Genomic DNA, 16,527 nt, shown 5'->3' with positions numbered 1-16,527 from the left:
TTGTTTGGCAGGCCCAGGCTGGATTCAAACCCGCCAACTCAGGTGTATGTGGCTGGCACCTTAGCAGCTTGAGCCACAGGCGCCAAGCCTATGCTGTTTCTTTACAGGTGTACAGAGGGTACCAGAAATATGCATATACGTTTTAAGAAAGGAAAAAATTGTATTAAAATTGCAATATTCAATATATACTGATAACAAAAGGTGAATACAAGTCACATTTGAGCACCTCTTGTAACTGCAGAAGTCAAATATGCCTTGAGTGTTACAAATTAGATAGTTTTTTCCTTTCTTCAAATGTGTATACATTTTTTGGGCACACTCTGTATTATTTATTTGATCCTTAAAAGAAAGAACATCATTAGATGATGTCATAAAAATGGATTAAATGAGGCTGGGCGCAGTGACGCACACGTGTAATCCTAGTACTCTGGGAGACTGAGGCCAGTGGATTGCTTGAGTGCAGGAGTTCAAGACCAACCTGAGCCAGAGCAAGACCTTGTCTCTTAAAAAATAGCCAGGCATTGTGGTGGGCGCCTGTAATCCCAACTACCAGGGGAGGCTGAGATAAGAGAATCACTTTTGAGCCCAAGTGTTTGAAGTTGCTGTGAGCTATGATGCCGTGGCACTCTACCAAGGGCGACAAAGGGAGACTCTGTCTCAAAAAAAAAGTGGATTAGTTTCTTCAGTCTTGAAAAAAGAATTTTTTTTAATGTTTTCTTAGAGTTTTTGTTTGGTTCTACAGTACAAAACAAAAACAAATTGGGTTTAATCAGAACAATAAAAATAAATAGGTTTTAATCTTTGGAAACAGAATTGTATTGGCATATTCATTATTCAAAATTTTTTTTAAAGTATACTTCTGAAATCAAGCTGTTAAACCAGTCTACAAGACTAATTATTTAAAGTGGTAGACAGGTTCAAATTTTAGAGAAGAAACTGAAATTGGAAAGGATTGACTCAGAGGATACCAGTCCCAAAATAATGTATATAAAATTACTTGTAAATCATAACCTCTGCTGTTCTCCATTAATGGCAGGGTAGAATATTGAAATTTCTGGCTAAGTTTTAGTTTACCTTTTCTTAAAGCAGTGATCTTACCTTGAGAGAAATCTTTTGTCCAGCTCCACAACTTTTCAACTTAAATTCCTTATCTTTTTTTTTATTTTTTTTTATTTTTCTTTTTTCTTCACAGTTTTTTTTTGGCCGGGGCCAGGTTTGAACCTGCCACCTCCTGTATATGGGGCCGGCACCCTACTCCTTGAGCCACAGGCACCACCCTAAATTCCTTATCTTAGGGAAGGAAGCTGTTTCAAGAGCAACCCAGATTATTTATGTTCCTCCTCTAGCTTATTGGTTCATTACCCCTATACATGGGGAAGTTATTATATCAACTTTGAATAATCAGATAAACTCCTATGTTTCTTTAGACCAGTGTTTTTCAACCTTGTTTTTCCTGATGGCACTCTTGAACCTATTAAATTATGGTGATGAAAAAAAACTGAGTAAAGAAAAGAATATACTTACTGTGCTTTGAATTTCTTTCAAAAATAATTAAGGATCTTTAAAATTTTTCACTGCACACCTAAGATCTCTCATGGCACACTGGTTGAAAATCACTGCTTTAGACCATAATATGTTAATTCTCAAGTGTTCCATTGAATAACTAATTCTTGATATTTATGTCTAGTAATAAAGTTTATTATTCTCATGGAATAAAAAACTTTACCCAGTGTTATTAGGCTACTGTAATGTGACCATTTAAGTTTGACATAAGCAGTTTATGTAAGTACGGAATGACTAACACATACTAGTTTCCTTTTTATCTGATTATCTTCTATTTTAACATATCAAAATGTTTTTCTCTTGAGTGCATGATAGAGAGCTCTATGTATGATAGAATCTAAAGCTGTTTGTCCACCTGGGACATTTTTGGCTTTATGAGGTTGGCCCCTTTTATTTCCTCGTCTGTCATGTTTTCCTTTGTTGCAATCTTTAATATTTTATTCTCCTAAAGACAACCCATGTACAACTTTGGCCTTTGTCAAGGAACCCAAAAGCTTGCTTCTGCACAGTTCAGCTGGTAATTTTATTTATTTATTTTTTTGAGTCAGAGTCTCACTTTGTTGACTTCCAACTCTTGGACTCCAGCGATTCTCTTGCCTCAGACTCCCAGGTAGCTAGGACTACAGGCACTTGCCACAACACCCAGCTATTTTTAGAGACAGGGTCTCACCCTTACTCAGACTGGTCTCAAACCTGTGAACTCAGGGCATTCCACCCGCCTCTCCCTCCCAGAGTGCTAGGATTACAGTCATGAGCCACCCAGCCTTGACTTTAGCTTTTTGAAAGACAGAGCCCCTTTCCCCTCTGTAGTGTTGGAGTACTAGCAAATCAATAACCCCTGATAAGGGGCCAGGGCCTCAGCCTTCCAAAAAGCCAAGTCACTGGAGAATGGTTTCAGTGATGTCACATCTTGGACATTTCCACAGGATGTTCTCCCTTACGCCCTCCCAGATATCTGTGTATGTTTTTGGACTAGGAAGGCTGAGATCTCTACTTAAAACCATACCAATGCCAGTCTGATGGAATTTTATCTACAGGAGAGATGCTTTGTATACATTTTGGATACCTTTTCAGGACACAGACACTGCATTTCTCTTTTCCAACAGCAGACAATCAACTCATGCAGTTTTAAGTGCTTTATTGATGTGTCAGCTACCCTTGCTACCCTTTAAGCAGCCAAGATCTTTTAAGAAGCCCATTCACTACCAGAGGACCCAAGCTACTTCCTTGTGTCTACTACCATGGTGTCATTAGCTAGCTTCCTTCTTCTTCAGCTCTTCCACTTTGGAAACGTAGATCCTCATGGCATCCATCTTGGATATCCCTTTGTTCTGGCTCCATGCCTCATACTTGGCTGTGGCCCTCACATCTGAGGCAGGAGGGGCAGGGATGTCGCAGTCGCCCTGGGTTGCCTGTTTGTAGAAGCTGTACACCAGCAGTTTCTCCTGATCACTCACTGGGCCCTTAAGCTGCTTGAGAGTTGTGCAGGCTAACTCGAACTCCACTTGGGTCATTGGGGTTGTGGAGGCTGGGTCCCGGTAGCCTTCTTAGGTGGTACTTGGTGCTAGAAACTGGAGGGTGGACAGTTAGAAACAGGTGAGGCTGGTTATTATTAGGTCTCTGGAAGAAGAGAAAGGGAGCGATTGGTAGATGAGACAGAGTAGTGTGTTTTCTCAGTGGGAAATCCAGTGTGTGTTTTTATAAGTACGGACTGCAAACCAGGGGTCCAGTGGATTGGATCTGGATGTCTCAGCTCGCACAGTGGATTCTGGGGTTAGGATTACCCATCAATGTTACAAAGGCGTCTATGAAAATTAAGGAGCACTGCTGCCGGGCGAAGGAGGCAGTAAGGCATGAGGATGAGGAGCTTTGCGGGCGAAATGTGAGGGAGGCGCGGCTCAGAGCGGAAGACTGAGACCAGAGACTCGCAGCGCAGGAGGAAGCCTTCTGGCAGCTCAGGGACGGATATCCAGAGTGGGTGAACCGTGTGCGGGGCACACCCGAAGCTAGGGGACAGAGACTAATGGATAGGACAAACTAAGACTCAAGAAGCAGGGCTGCACAAGGGGACCGTACAGGTGAGTGGCCAGGCGGGGCCGGAAAAGGCGCGCAAAGGTGAAGGGGAGGGTTGTACCTGCCGGTTGGCCGGTGGGAGGCCTCGGGCCGAGAGGCGGCGCTGTGGGCTGGACCTTGCTGCGGGTTCGTTCTTGAGGAGTGCGCCTGCGCACGGTGGCCCGCGCTGAGGCTATGGGCGGGGCCTGCGCCCGCCCATTGTGCCGTTCCGCCTACGCCGCGCGGTAGCCCCGGAGGGGGAGGGGCACCGCCGCCCGCCACCGCGTTGCCGCCATGGACCTAGGTGGGTGTCCCGGCTTCCCTGCTCAGAACCTGCCTGGGCTGTGCCCCCCAGCGTGCCCCTCTCACCCCTGCTGCCCAGAGCATCCCTCCGACCCCTGCTGCGCACGCTAACGCGACCCCAGGCCGGAAAACCCTCTGGAGGGCCGGCGGTATCCCTTGGAGACCGCGTGTCGGGAGGCCTGGCTCCAGCCACTGCCCCTCCGCTCGTTGTCCCACTTCTTTCCGGCCACTTTCTACCGGAAAAACAACAGACGTGAAATTAGGTACCCTGAAAGCGGTCGGGGTTAGTTGCACGTGCTTCGGGAAATGCTGGGCTCGGGGCACGCCTCGGGGAATCGCGGATGCCTCACAGTCTCCTATATTGACCATCTGCCAAATTCTTGAGCAAGTTTCTTGCCCTCAGGTTTCCTCATGAACAGAGTGGAGATGATGACCCTGTACCTTCCTCACTGAGTTTTGGGGCGTTTTTCATTGAGATCACGTGTATATAGCGTCCAGTACAGTGCCTTGGGGTAACAGCACCCCACATCACACTAGCATTTGGGAGGGGCTGCAGCAGTTGAGATGGCACTCTTTGAACCCCCGTGTGTCTTGATTCAAAATCCTCATGGGCAAGGCCTGGGAAAAGGCAGAAGAGGGAGGCGATAACAATCCATGGCTCCTTGGCAAGCCTCCCCACTGTGCTGGATATGTCTTTATGGGGATAATACCAGGTTGCTGTTCTGGGAGAGCTGGGGGTGAGGCACCCCATGATGTGCCAGTAATATTAGGTTGTGGTGAAATGTCCTGGTCGCTGGCCAGCTCTTCTTGGTGGAAAGGCAGAGCTGGAAGTTTGGCCCTGCAGCTGTGGTGATTTCTGTACCAGCTCCACTACTTTGAGGTTGTTGACACCCTGAGCAAATTGTTTCAGAGCCTCTGTGTTCACATCTCTAAAACAGGAATAGTCCTCAAAAGGTTATTTCGAAAATTGAAAAAGGTCTTATATGTGTACCACTTAGCACAGTGCTCTGAGCATGGAGCATACCTGAGAAGTGGGCACTCACCAGTGCTGGTTGACCATCATTGATCAAGCCGTTGGATTTCTCTCAGCTGGTAAATCATTACTACTTCAGGCAGCACATGTACATACTGTGTCTGGTGGACAGGTGTTGAGGACCAAACATCTGCACAGCACAATTGGCAGTGCAATCAAACTAAATTTACAGAGTCAGTAGGGAACATATTTGGGGGCCCTGAGAGAGCCACCTGAAGCAGAGAGAAAAGCTGTAACCCACAGAGGACCCCCCTCAGTTACCTAACCCCCAGAATCTAACTCACCCATGTAAGCCAAGACAGAGTGCCTTCATAATGGCTCTCCTGGAGTGCTGAGCCCTTGGCCTTTTACTGCTCCCATAAATGGTGGGAAGGGCATCATATTGTTTAGCCTCTTGTAATCAGTATTTTTGCTGCTGGCTCCTAGCCTGTGAAACTAAGGAGTATGTGAAATTGGAGGCAAGGGGGTCTGAGAAAGGAATAACATCTCTGGGCCCTGGGAAAGGAGAAGAGCCAAATATTGAATAGTGAGCAGTGCTGATTTTATTTATTTATTGAGAGAGTCTCACTTTGTGCCCTAGGTAGAGTGCCGTGGTGTCATAGTTCACAGCAACCTCAAACTCTTAGGCTCAAGTGATCCTGAGTAGCTGGGACTATAGTTACCCATCACAATACCCAATGTCCAGCTAGTTTTTTTTTTATTTTTGGTAGAGACAGGGTCTCACTTTAGCTCAGGCTGGTCTTGAAATTCTGAATTCAGGTAATCCATCTGCCTTGGCCTTCCAGAGTGTTAGGATCACAGGCATGAGCCACTGCACCTGGCTGCACCTTGTACTGATTTTAGTTTGGGGGCTGAAGAAGTATACTTGATAACTTATGTTTCTGAACTAGGGGAAGCAAAGAACAGTGACAAGATGCTAATTCTGCCCACAATAAAAAGGCTGGAGGGGGGAAACAGCATTTATTGAACATTTAATTGGGCTCTTTGTGATGTGATTCTTATTGTAACTGTATCTTTTTTTTTTTTTTTTTGAGACAAAGTCTCCCTCTGGTGCCCTGACTGGAGTGCTGTGGCATTATAGCTCACAGCAACCTCAGGTTCTTAGCTCCAAGTGATAACTCTGGCCTCAGTTTTTCTATTTTTAGTAGAGATGGGGTCTCACTATTGCTCAGGCTGGTCTCGAACTCCTGAGCTCAAATAATCCACCAACCTTGGCCTCCCAGAGTACTAGGATTATAGGCAGGTGTGAGCCACCACACCTGGCCTTGTAACTATATCTTATTTAGTCTTTATAGCATCTTTGGAAGATGAAATCAGGAAGTAATAGCACCATCCCAGTGCCAAAGGCTTGAATAGTATATATATTTCACCCTCAGAGTCTTAATATGAAGTCTTTATTATCCCCCACATATACAGAAGGGAGGCTCAGAGACGTAATCTGTCCAAGATCACATCACTTAAATGGCTAAGCTAGGATTTAAACTTGTGTCTGACTAAACATCCCAAGATGTCTTCCTTAATAAATCTGTGTTAGGCTTGGTACCCATAGCTCACTGGTTAAGGTGCTGGCCACATACACCAGGGCTGGCAAGTTTGAACCTACCCTAGGCCTGCTAAACAACAATGACAACTAAAACATCAGAAATAGCTGGGCATTGTGGCAGGCATCTGTAGTCCCAGCTACTTGGGAGGCTGAGTCAAGAGAATCACTTAAGCCCAAGAGTTTGAGGTTGCTGTGAGCTGTGACGCCACAGCACTCTACTGAGGGCAACATAATGAGACTGTCTCAAAAAAAAAAAATCTGTGTCAGTTTATAGCTCACTGAAGGCAGGACTTTTCTTCCTTAATCTAGTGCAGCAGTTCTCAAGCTATGGGTCATGACTCACAGGAACTGTATTAAAGGGCTGTGGCATCAGGAAGGTTGAGAACCACTGATCTAGTGCATTATTTTTTGTGTCTACCCCCTGGTTTCACCTGTAAAACCAGGGCCATGAGTAGCTTATCCTTCTTGATGGGTGGAAGCTGTAGGGTGGACTGTTACTCTGAGAGACAACATTTGTAAGGCTAAAAAAGGGGGAAGGCAGGGCTTGTCTGACTGCCCCGGTGGCTGTCCCCCCTTAGTCTATACCCTTGCTGAGACACTCATCTGTGTGTCCTACAACACATACTTGGTGACCACTGTAGTTTGGTACTATTTGTGCTGTCTCCCTTTCTAAACTCTTCTCCTGGGATCTTCTGCTGGCCCTTCCTTTGCTGGAGGGTCTACCCTCAGCAGTGCAGCTTTCCCTTTTCACATTTCTTGACGGATTTCATTCATATCCTGTTCCAGTGATCCTCCCTGGGCAAATAGTTCCAGAATCTCATTGCAGGGCTGACTTTTCTCTTGAACTTCAGCCCTGCATTTCCATTGCTTCAGGATATCTACCTTAAGGTTCTACCTTAGACTCCAGATAACCAAAAACTGAACCTATCTTCTCTCTTCTGAACCTGGTGATTCTCCTGTTCCCTATTTCTAATGGTACCCACCAAGTTCCCAGGAAAGAGAGCTTAGAAGTCATTTTTTATTCCTCAGCTAAGTCCTTCTGACTCCAGCTCTGCAGAGGCTCTTGTAACTATCCCTCCTTCCCCCTCTTCCATGGATGTCATTTAGTACCTTTGTCACCTCTAACCCTGATAATGACAACCCATCTACTAACTGCTATCTTTCCTCCTAAAACTCTGCTTACTACTTTGAAAAATGTTTGATACACTCTTATTTGGCTTTTCTCTGTGCAGGACCCTTGAACATCTGTGAAGAAATGACTATTCTGCATGGGGGCTTCTTGCTGGCTGAGCAGCTGTTCCACCCCAGAGCATTGGCAGAATTGACAAAGTCTGACTGGGAACATGTTGGCCGGCCCATTGTGGAAGCCTTACGGGAGATCTCCTCAGCCACAGCACACTCCCAATCCTTTGCCTGGAAGAAGAAAGCTCTCATCATTATCTGGGCCAAAGTTCTTCAGCCCTACCCTGTTACCCCTTCTGACACTGAAACTCGGTGGCAGGAAGATGTATTTTTCTCGGTAGGTAACATGATCCCTACCATCAATCACACAGTCCTTTTTGAGCTGCTCAAGTCCCTGGAAGCTTCTGGACTTTTTATTCAGCTCCTCATGGCTCTGCCCACCACCATCTGCCGCACAGAACTTGAGCGCTTTTTGGAGCACATGACTATTGACACTTCTTCTAGGGATGTGGCCTTCTTCTTGGATGTCTGGTGGGAAATGATAAAGCACAGGGGTGATCAGCAGGACCCCTTGCTCTCCCAATTTAGGACAATGGTCCAACAGTACCTGTCCTCTTCGGATGAGTTCTGCCATCCTCCAAAGAGGTTTAAGTCTGACCCAGATGTGTGTCCTACCATGCCTCTGTTGGCCATGCTGCTGAATGGGCTGAAGCAAATCCAAAATAGAATCCTGGGCGTGGGAATGAAGTGCTGTGCATTAGCCAACTTGGCTGACATGCTGACCGTCTTTGCACTGATCGAGGAAGACCCCCAGGAAGTGTCTGCAACTTTGTATCTGGACAAACTGGCCACAGTGATCTCTGTGTGGAATTCAGACACCCAGAACCCATACCACCAACAGGCACTGGCAGAGAAGGTAAAGGAGGCAGAACGAGATGTCAGCCTGACCTCACTGGCCAAACTCCCAAATGAGACCATTTTCGTGGGGTTTGAGTTCATGCACAGTCTGCTGCGGGAGTGGGGAGAGGAGCTGCAGACCATGCTTAACAGCAGCCAGGGGACAAATTATGACAGCTATCGGTTATGTGACAGCCTGACTTCCTTTAGCCAGAACCTGAAACTCTACCTGGATACCACCAGCTTATCCAAGGAAGAGCGGCAAATGGTCTCTGAGCTGGCAGAGTGTGTCAGGGACTTCCTGAGGAAAACAAGCAGGGTCCCGAAGAACAAGGGCTTTGAGGACATCACTGCCTCCATTGCCATGGCCATCATTGAGCAGAAGATGGACCGGCATATGGAAATGTGCTACATTTTTGCTTCTGAAAAGAAATGGGCCTTCTCAGATGAGTGGGTAGCCTGCCTAGTGAACAACAGGGCTCTCTTCCGAGATCCAGACTTGGTGTTAAGACTACTGGAAACAGTGATGGAAGTCAGCGCAATCAACAGAGCTATCCCTCAATCTCAGATCAAACAAGTGATCGACTTGATCCTGGAATGTTATGCAGACCTCTCCCTGCCAGATAAAAATAAAGTCCTCTCAGGTGTCTTGCATTCCTGGGGGCCCAAGGGCCTATCTGAAAAGCTGTTGGCTTACTTGGAGGGTTTTCAGGAAGACCTCAATACAACTTTTAACCAACTCGCGCAGAGTGCTTCTGAACAGGGCTTGGCTAAAGCTGTAGCTTCTGTGGCCCGCCTAATCATAGTGCACCCAGAAATCACAGTGAAGAAAATGTGCAGCATGGCTGTGATCAATCTCGGCACCCACAAGTTCCTGGCTCAGATTCTCACTGCCTTTCCTGCCCTTAGGTTTGTGGAAGAGCAAGGGCTAAACTCCTCTAGGACTTTCATGGTGTCCTGCCTCAAAGAAACCGTCTGGACAAAGTTCTCTACACCCAAGGAAGAAAAGCAATTTTTGGAGCTCCTAAACTGCCTGATGAACCCTGTCAAGCCCCAAGGGATTCCAGTTGCTGCTCTTCTCGAGCCAGACGAGGTGCTGAAGGAATTTGTGCTGCCTTTCTTGATGCTAGATGTTGAAGAGGTTGACCTCAGCCTGAAGATCTTCATCCAGACTCTAGAAGCAAATGCGAACTTAGAGGAATACTGGCTCCAGACCTGCTCCCCATTCCCCCTCATCTTCAGTTTGTGTCAGCTCTTGGATACCTTCAGTAAATACTGGCAGCTCCCCAAGAATCGGTGCCTCTCTTTGGATAAAAAGGACCTGGTGATCCATATCCTGGAGCTCCTGTGTGAGATTGTATCATCCAATGCTGAGACCTTCTCTCCAGACACCTGGATCAAGTCCCTGTCCTGGCTCCACCGGAAGTTGGAACAGCTGGACTGGACCGTGGGTCTGAGATTGAAGAACTTCTTCGAAGGGCACTTTAAGTGTGAGGTGCCAGCCACACTTTTTGAGGTCTGTAAGCTTTCTGAAGATGTTTGGACCTCCCAGGCCCACCCAGGGTATGGGCCAGGCACAGGGCTTCTTGCCTGGATGGAGTGTTGCTCCATCTCCAGCAGCATCTCTGAACAGATGCTGTCTCTCTTGGTAGTAGATGTGGGCAATCCAGAGGAGGTCAGATTGTTCAGCAAGGGCTTTTTGGTGACCCTTGTGCAACTCATGCCTTGGTGCAGCCCCCAAGAGTGGCAGTATCTTCTCCAGTTGACCAGGAGACTGTTGGGGAAACAGCTCCTACATGTTCCTTACAGCCTGGAGTATATTCAGTTTGTTCCATTGCTCAACCTGAAGCCATTTGCCCAGGAGCTCCAACTCTCTGTACTCTTCCTGAGGGTTTTCCAGTTTCTTTGTAGCAAGAGTTGTCATAATTGGCTTCCCATGGAAGGCTGGAGCCATGTGGTCAGGCTCCTCTGTAGCAGTCTGACCAACCTCCTGGACTCAGTTAGGTTGATTATGTCAGTTGGCCCATGGGCCCAAGGGCAAGAACAAGACCTGACCCAGGAAACCCTATTTGTTTACACCCAGGTGTTCTGTCACATTCTGCACATCATGGCCATGATCCACCAAGAGGTCTGTGAACCACTCTATGTTTTGGCCTTGGAAATACTCACCTGCTATGAGACCCTGAGCAAGACCAACCCTTCTGTTAGCTCCTTGCTCCAGAAGGTAAATGAGCAGCGCTTCCTAAAGTCCATAGCTGAGAACATTAGCCCTGAGGAGCGGCGCCAAACCCTGCTGCAGAAGATTAGCAACTTCTGACCTTTGCAGGTCAGAAAAAAGCTGGGGTCTGTAGGGGCTGGAGCTGAGAAGCACAAACTTTATAGTTACAGGAAATTGTACACAAGATAAAAAGTATATGGCAATAACAGTGTAGAGAAAATAGTTTCTTAGGTATTTGTAACATACAAGCTATAATAAAATTCCCCTCTTTTGGGTTTCATCTTATCTCTTGATTTTTTTTAGAACAATAGCCTAGGATTAAATAAACTCAAATTGGGTTTAGATAGCCTTCAATATCAAGATAAGCTGGGGGAAATAGGTGCATAACTGGACTGCACTCTAAATTTTGGCAAATAAACCCAAGCAAAGGTGAAACAACCCAAGCGAAGAAACATTACATTCTTGAGATCCTCTTGAAGAGTCATTTCATTATATTTTTCATGAGCTACTTCAGAAAGTGGGGTGGGGGGAAGCAAAGAGTCCTGGCTCTGTCTCTGATTGGCCATGTGATTTGTGTGCCCAAGAGGCTTGCACAATTATAAAATGAGAGGCTTAGACCCTGAGTGTTGAGGTAGATTAATGACGTCAAGAAAACAGGTCCCTTCTGAAGTGAGGCATACCATACTCAAGTGATCCTCCCATACAGTCTTAACTCTACCCATTCAATGTACCTGGAGGAGGCAGGGTTAAGACTGTATGGGAGCCAGGTATGTTAGAGCCTATCTGTCATCCTAGCTACTTGGGAAGTTAAGGTGGGAAGATTGCTTGACCACGGCATGCCTCAATTCTGAAGGGACCTCTTTAAAAAGTGGGTGGATTTATCCTCTGGCCTGGAATGGGGCTATCATGGTTTGGATGAATGAGAGGAACAGGGAATGATGTTTGCAGGAACATAAAAATGAGAATTCAAGGTGGTGGGTTATTAAAGGACTGAGAACTGGTTGAGGAGATGTTTATTTGGGGAGATAAGGGAAGAAGACATGCCCCATCACATCCTTTATAGCCACGCCCTCTTTCAAAACATGTTATTCAGGATCCCTCCCCGACCCAAATAAAGCAGCCTTGGCTCTGTGACCACAGTCAGGCTTTTGCCCCCAACTTGTAATAGTATTCACTTATGAAGGGCCTTATGAAGTGTGTGACCACTGGGCTTGAATTCTGGGAACCGTCAACGTATTCTTGGGATCATGAGCCACAGAAACAGGTTTGAGGTATGAGCAAGGCCATCCTGAAAGATGAACATAATTCACACACACATACCCCACTGCCAGTTAATATGGCTATAAACAGACCAGGAATTAGCACACAGCAACCAGTCAAGTTGGGTCACAAGATCATTCTTAAGGAAATCAGTAATGATGTATTCACCAAGGAAGATAAGTTGGGAGATATTAGTGCAATTTAATCACCAATGGTGACTTATAAAGATATACTGATAGTAAAAACAAACCAGTAAAAAAATTACAGCATTTTATGTTTTTAAATGGCATCCATTAAAGACGGAAACAGTCAAAATTTCAGACACTATTATAAATCATTCAGTTCTTTAAAAGTTCACGGATGAATTAAAAGGCACTTAAATTCTAGTTTTTTACTACCACTTGAAGAAAACATGGTAGTAGGCTCTGAAACCCATCATTAAGGAATAATTAGTGTTGGCACCAGAGGATCCTATTTGCAAGTAGGGTGAAGGTGTCAGTCCCCAGCCAGGTTGCTGCCCTTTTGCTCTCCAGTCTTCTGTGGCTAAATACCAGTACACTCACACAGGACTGGGCTTTGGACACAAGCTCTGTTTCACCAGGAGGCGCGGGGAAAAGTATTCTGTGGTCTAGATGAGACATCTCATGGTTTGCAGTATAGAAGTCCCTTTTCATATCAGATGAAAAGGACTGTCAAAGAGTGGGATTACCCAGTAAACAGCTACCAAAGCCATCATTTCACTTTGCCCCTCTAGTTTTTAGGAGAGAACACCCTTTACAGGTAGATATGGGGAAAGCTGGGTATGAAGGCACATGCTAAAAAGGGACTACTATTTGTGACTTTTTTCAACAAGCTTGTGAATTTGACGGTCTTTTTACCAAGTCAGCCTGCAGAGGTCTTGCAGACCTCTGTTGGCCTCCCTACCTACTCAAGTGCTTCAGGTTCCCATCCATGCCTCATACCCTACTGGCAGTGAGACTTCTGACTGGAAGTCAGTGTTGACATGGATGAGAGGATAAGGCAAAGAACCAGAGGGTTATCTGATAAACAACAAAAACTACCTAAACACAATGATTTTCCTAGGCCAATAGCACAAGAAGACATTATTTCAAGAACCAAGACATCATTCACTTTTGCGGGCCCAGTACTATGGGTGCTGCCCTGAGTGGTTGGGAGTGTAAGTAGCTACCAATATTAAGGGCCAGGCAGGTGCCCAGACACTCATCACCCTGATCCACCGATCTTCACATCCTGTGCTTCGACCTCCCAGAGCTCTTGAGATAAGACCCAGGGCAGATTCTCAGGCTTGCATTAAAACCACCTTGCTGCAGTAGAGGTTTGACAGGATCCAACTGTTGTTACTGAGAAGAAAGTGCTTTTGCAAAAGGGGCAGGTTAGAAGAGGGAGGTAATATGAATATTCTTTAGAAAAACTCAAATTCATCTGCTTGTCAATATCCAAAATGCTGAGCCCACCCAGGGCACAATTTGGTTCATGAAATACTGAGTAGAGGTGGCAGCTGATAAGAGAAGGCACCTTCATTGCCTGACTCCTGGAGCATTTAACCATCCTTTTTGGCTTGTGGAGTGTCAAAGAGCCGGACTGCCTTCCTGCACAGCAGATAGAACCAGTAGATCTGAGGAGCAATGAGGAAGGCATTGGCCACATTGCAGAAGAAAGGAATATGGAATGGCACCTGGAGTAGGCTCAGTCCCTGCTGTTGGCCATAGGACCAGTACATGAAGGGGAAGAGAAGGATCCGGCAGGAAAGGAAGGTGGCCAGTGTAAGGATTCCGTTCACCTTGTACAGAAGGGTGTGTTGCTGCTTTAGCTGCAAAAGAAGGGGAAGAAGAATACAAGGTCACTAGGAGGTGATACTCTGCTGCCAGTCAGGGAATGACGAGTCCACATCCTACAAAAGTAAAGGCCAAGCAGGTATGTGTATGAATCAAAGACCAAGGCTGCCAAATTCCTTGACCCCTAGATATTCATTTAGTTCACTGACACATGTAGAAGACGTTATTGAGCACTGTCTTATTTATTTTAGAGACAGGATCTCACTCTGTAACCCACACTGGAGTGCAGTGGCACAATCATAGCTCACTGTAACCTCAAACTCCTGAGCTCAAGGGGACCATAGGCACATGCCACCATACCTAGCTCTGTTATATTTATATATGCATATGGCCTCATAATTTTTCCAGTAATGATGCTGAATTTTGTCTAAGCCACTTAGCTTAGGAGAACAGGAACAGTGAATTAGAAATACAAGGAAAAAATATGATTCACTTTATTAAACTTGGATCAAATCTACAATTTAATCCCCACTGGCTTACATGACCAACTGACCTTCAAGTTGAAGGGTCTGCTACCCCACTATTCCTAGCATAAAGGGATTTCTCTAAACCCTATAGTCTCCAAAGCAAATGCACGGTACGTTCCCTCCTGCACTAGCTCTGCCCTTTCATACATACACACCTGAATCAGAATTCTGCCTAATGACACAAATGGAGTACTCAGTTCTGCTGTGAAGATGCAGCCGACAAAGAAGTCCCCAAGGTTTCCCCGGAGCCTCTGCAGATGAAAAGAGGAAAAAGGAAATAAGAAGTAGAAATTAAGAAATCACCAGAAGGAAAATTCTAACAGGGGCCATTGAAAAGGGTAACAATGATAGACCATGAAGGGAAAGGGAAATGCTAAATGGGCAAGTGTAGACCCAGTTAATACTCTGCCGCTTCCATAGCAATAGCACTTGGATGGTCCAATCCCTAAGATCCAGAGGCAAATTCAGACAAGCTGACTGCATCACACACCAAGCTTTCTCAGAATTTTTTCTTTTTGAGACATAGTTTCACTATGTTGCCCTTGGTAGAATGCTGTGGTATCACAGCACAGCAACTCAAACTCTTGGGCTTAAGCAACTCTCTTGCCTCAGCCTCCCAAGTAGCTGGGACTACAGGTGCCCACCACAACACTCAGCTATTTTTTGTTTCAACTGTCACTTCTGGTTAGCTGGCCTGGGCCAGGTTCGAACCCACCAACTTCAGTGTATGTGGCTGGTGTTGTAACCACTGTGCTAATGGCACCAAACCGCTTTCTCAGAATTTTAATGACAGTCGGAAGGAACTATGTAGCCTCCTTTTGTGTATCTAACAGTCATGCCAAACACACTTACCCTGTTTGGATCAACAAAATATGTGCCAGGCCCCAGGCTAGATGTTAGGTTCCCAAAGCAATCAAGGGACTTCTTAAAAAATTTAATGCACTCTAATTTTTTCTCTTTAAGAAAGCAATATGACAGCTCGGGGCCTGTGGCTCAAGTGGCTAAGGTGCCAGCCACATACACCTAAGGTGGCGGGTTTGAATCCAGCCCGGGCTTGCCAAACAACAATGAAGGCTGCAACCAAAAAAAAAATAGCCAGGCGTTGTGGCGGGTGCCTGTGGTCCCAGCTACTTGGGAAGCGGAGGCAAGAGACTCACTTGAGCCCAGGAGTTGGAGGTTCCTGTGAGCTGTGATGCCACGGCACTCTACCCAGGGGGACAGCTTGAGGCTCTGTCTCAAAAAAAAAGAAAGCAGTATGACATAAGAATATCAGCTCCATCACTCAGTAGCACTGAGTGAGCTAAGTAAATTCGGAGAGCCCCAGTTTTTTTTATCTACAGTGCAAGGCTAAGAATTTCTAATGTTAAGCAAGCTACAAGATTTTATTTTATTTTATTTTATTTATTTCTGAGACAGAGTCTCAAGCTGTGCCCCTGGGTAGAGTGCCATGGCATCACAGCTCACAGCAACCTCAAACTCTTGGGCTTAAGCAAGTCTCTTGCCTTAGCCTCCCAAGTAGCTGGGACTATAGGTGCCTGCCACAAAGCCCAGCTGTTTTTTTTTTGTTGTTGCAGTTGCCATTGTTGTTTTTTAGCTGGCCCAGGCCAGGTTCAAACCCACCACCCTCGGAATATGTGGCTGGCACCCTACCCACTGAGCCATGGGCACCACCCAAGCTATGAGATTTTAAATCAACTGCCTACCACCTGGCAGGCCCTCTGGAATGATAAGTGTCCCTTCTGCATTCCCATTTCTCTTCCTTATTAGGTGGGTTTTCACAGGGAAATAGATCTATGGAAAAATAATGAGGCTATTTTCTTTGAGAGTAATTTTGTGACATCAGAATAATGCACTCAGTATACACTGGCATTGTTAGAAAACTTATTTCATCTGTTTTTACATTATATTGAACTAAAGACAGAATATTAGATAAATGCTAAGGAATCAGAGAGGCTGGGGGATTTCTAGAAAGAATAATGTTGCCAAGAAGGATTGTGAAATTTCAAATTTAATTATTTTCCTCATAGTATTTGCATGGTGGACTGAACTGCTGAAGCAGCTGGCACATAGAGAATGGGTACTGTATGAAAGGGAAGGAAAAGAAAGGTAATCTTGACTTCTTTTTTTAAAGACGGAGCCTCAAGCTGTCCCCC

The 16,527-nt window shown here is 45.7% G+C and overlaps 3 protein-coding genes across 3 annotated transcripts in view; 1 reads left to right on the top strand and 2 right to left on the bottom strand.

Moving 5' to 3' along the window:
• Nucleotides 1–2,701: 2,701 nt before the first annotated feature.
• Nucleotides 2,702–3,092, bottom strand: LOC111728525 (diazepam-binding inhibitor-like 5). The gene has a single exon (XM_023519248.1). It carries the CDS (start codon nucleotides 3,075–3,077, stop codon nucleotides 2,814–2,816), a length of 264 nt encoding a protein of 87 aa, XP_023375016.1. The 5' UTR covers nucleotides 3,078–3,092; the 3' UTR covers nucleotides 2,702–2,813.
• Nucleotides 3,093–7,724: 4,632 nt separating this feature from the next.
• On the top strand, nucleotides 7,725–11,051 carry GEMIN4 (gem nuclear organelle associated protein 4). The gene has a single exon (XM_023519247.1). The coding sequence runs from the start codon at nucleotides 7,750–7,752 to the stop codon at nucleotides 10,888–10,890; it is 3,141 nt and encodes a 1,046-aa protein (XP_023375015.1). The 5' UTR covers nucleotides 7,725–7,749; the 3' UTR covers nucleotides 10,891–11,051.
• Nucleotides 11,052–11,787: 736 nt separating this feature from the next.
• FAM57A (family with sequence similarity 57 member A) overlaps nucleotides 11,788–16,527 on the bottom strand; it is a 12,511-nt gene continuing 7,771 nt past the window's right edge. Inside the window, exons 4-5 of the mRNA XM_023519264.1 lie at nucleotides 14,530–14,625; nucleotides 11,788–13,882 (exon numbers count right to left, since the gene is read on the bottom strand). Coding sequence (XP_023375032.1) covers nucleotides 13,613–13,882; nucleotides 14,530–14,625 — 366 coding nt within the window. The 3' untranslated portion in view covers nucleotides 11,788–13,612. The remainder of the gene's footprint in view (nucleotides 13,883–14,529; nucleotides 14,626–16,527) is intronic.

This window comes from Otolemur garnettii, unplaced genomic scaffold (assembly GCF_000181295.1).
Source record: "Otolemur garnettii isolate 467f Iridium unplaced genomic scaffold, OtoGar3 scaffold00166, whole genome shotgun sequence".
Classification (NCBI taxonomy): Eukaryota; Metazoa; Chordata; class Mammalia; order Primates; family Galagidae; genus Otolemur; species Otolemur garnettii.
The sequence above is the reverse complement of the archived record's forward strand: the minus strand, read 5'-3'. Positions and strand labels throughout refer to the sequence as shown.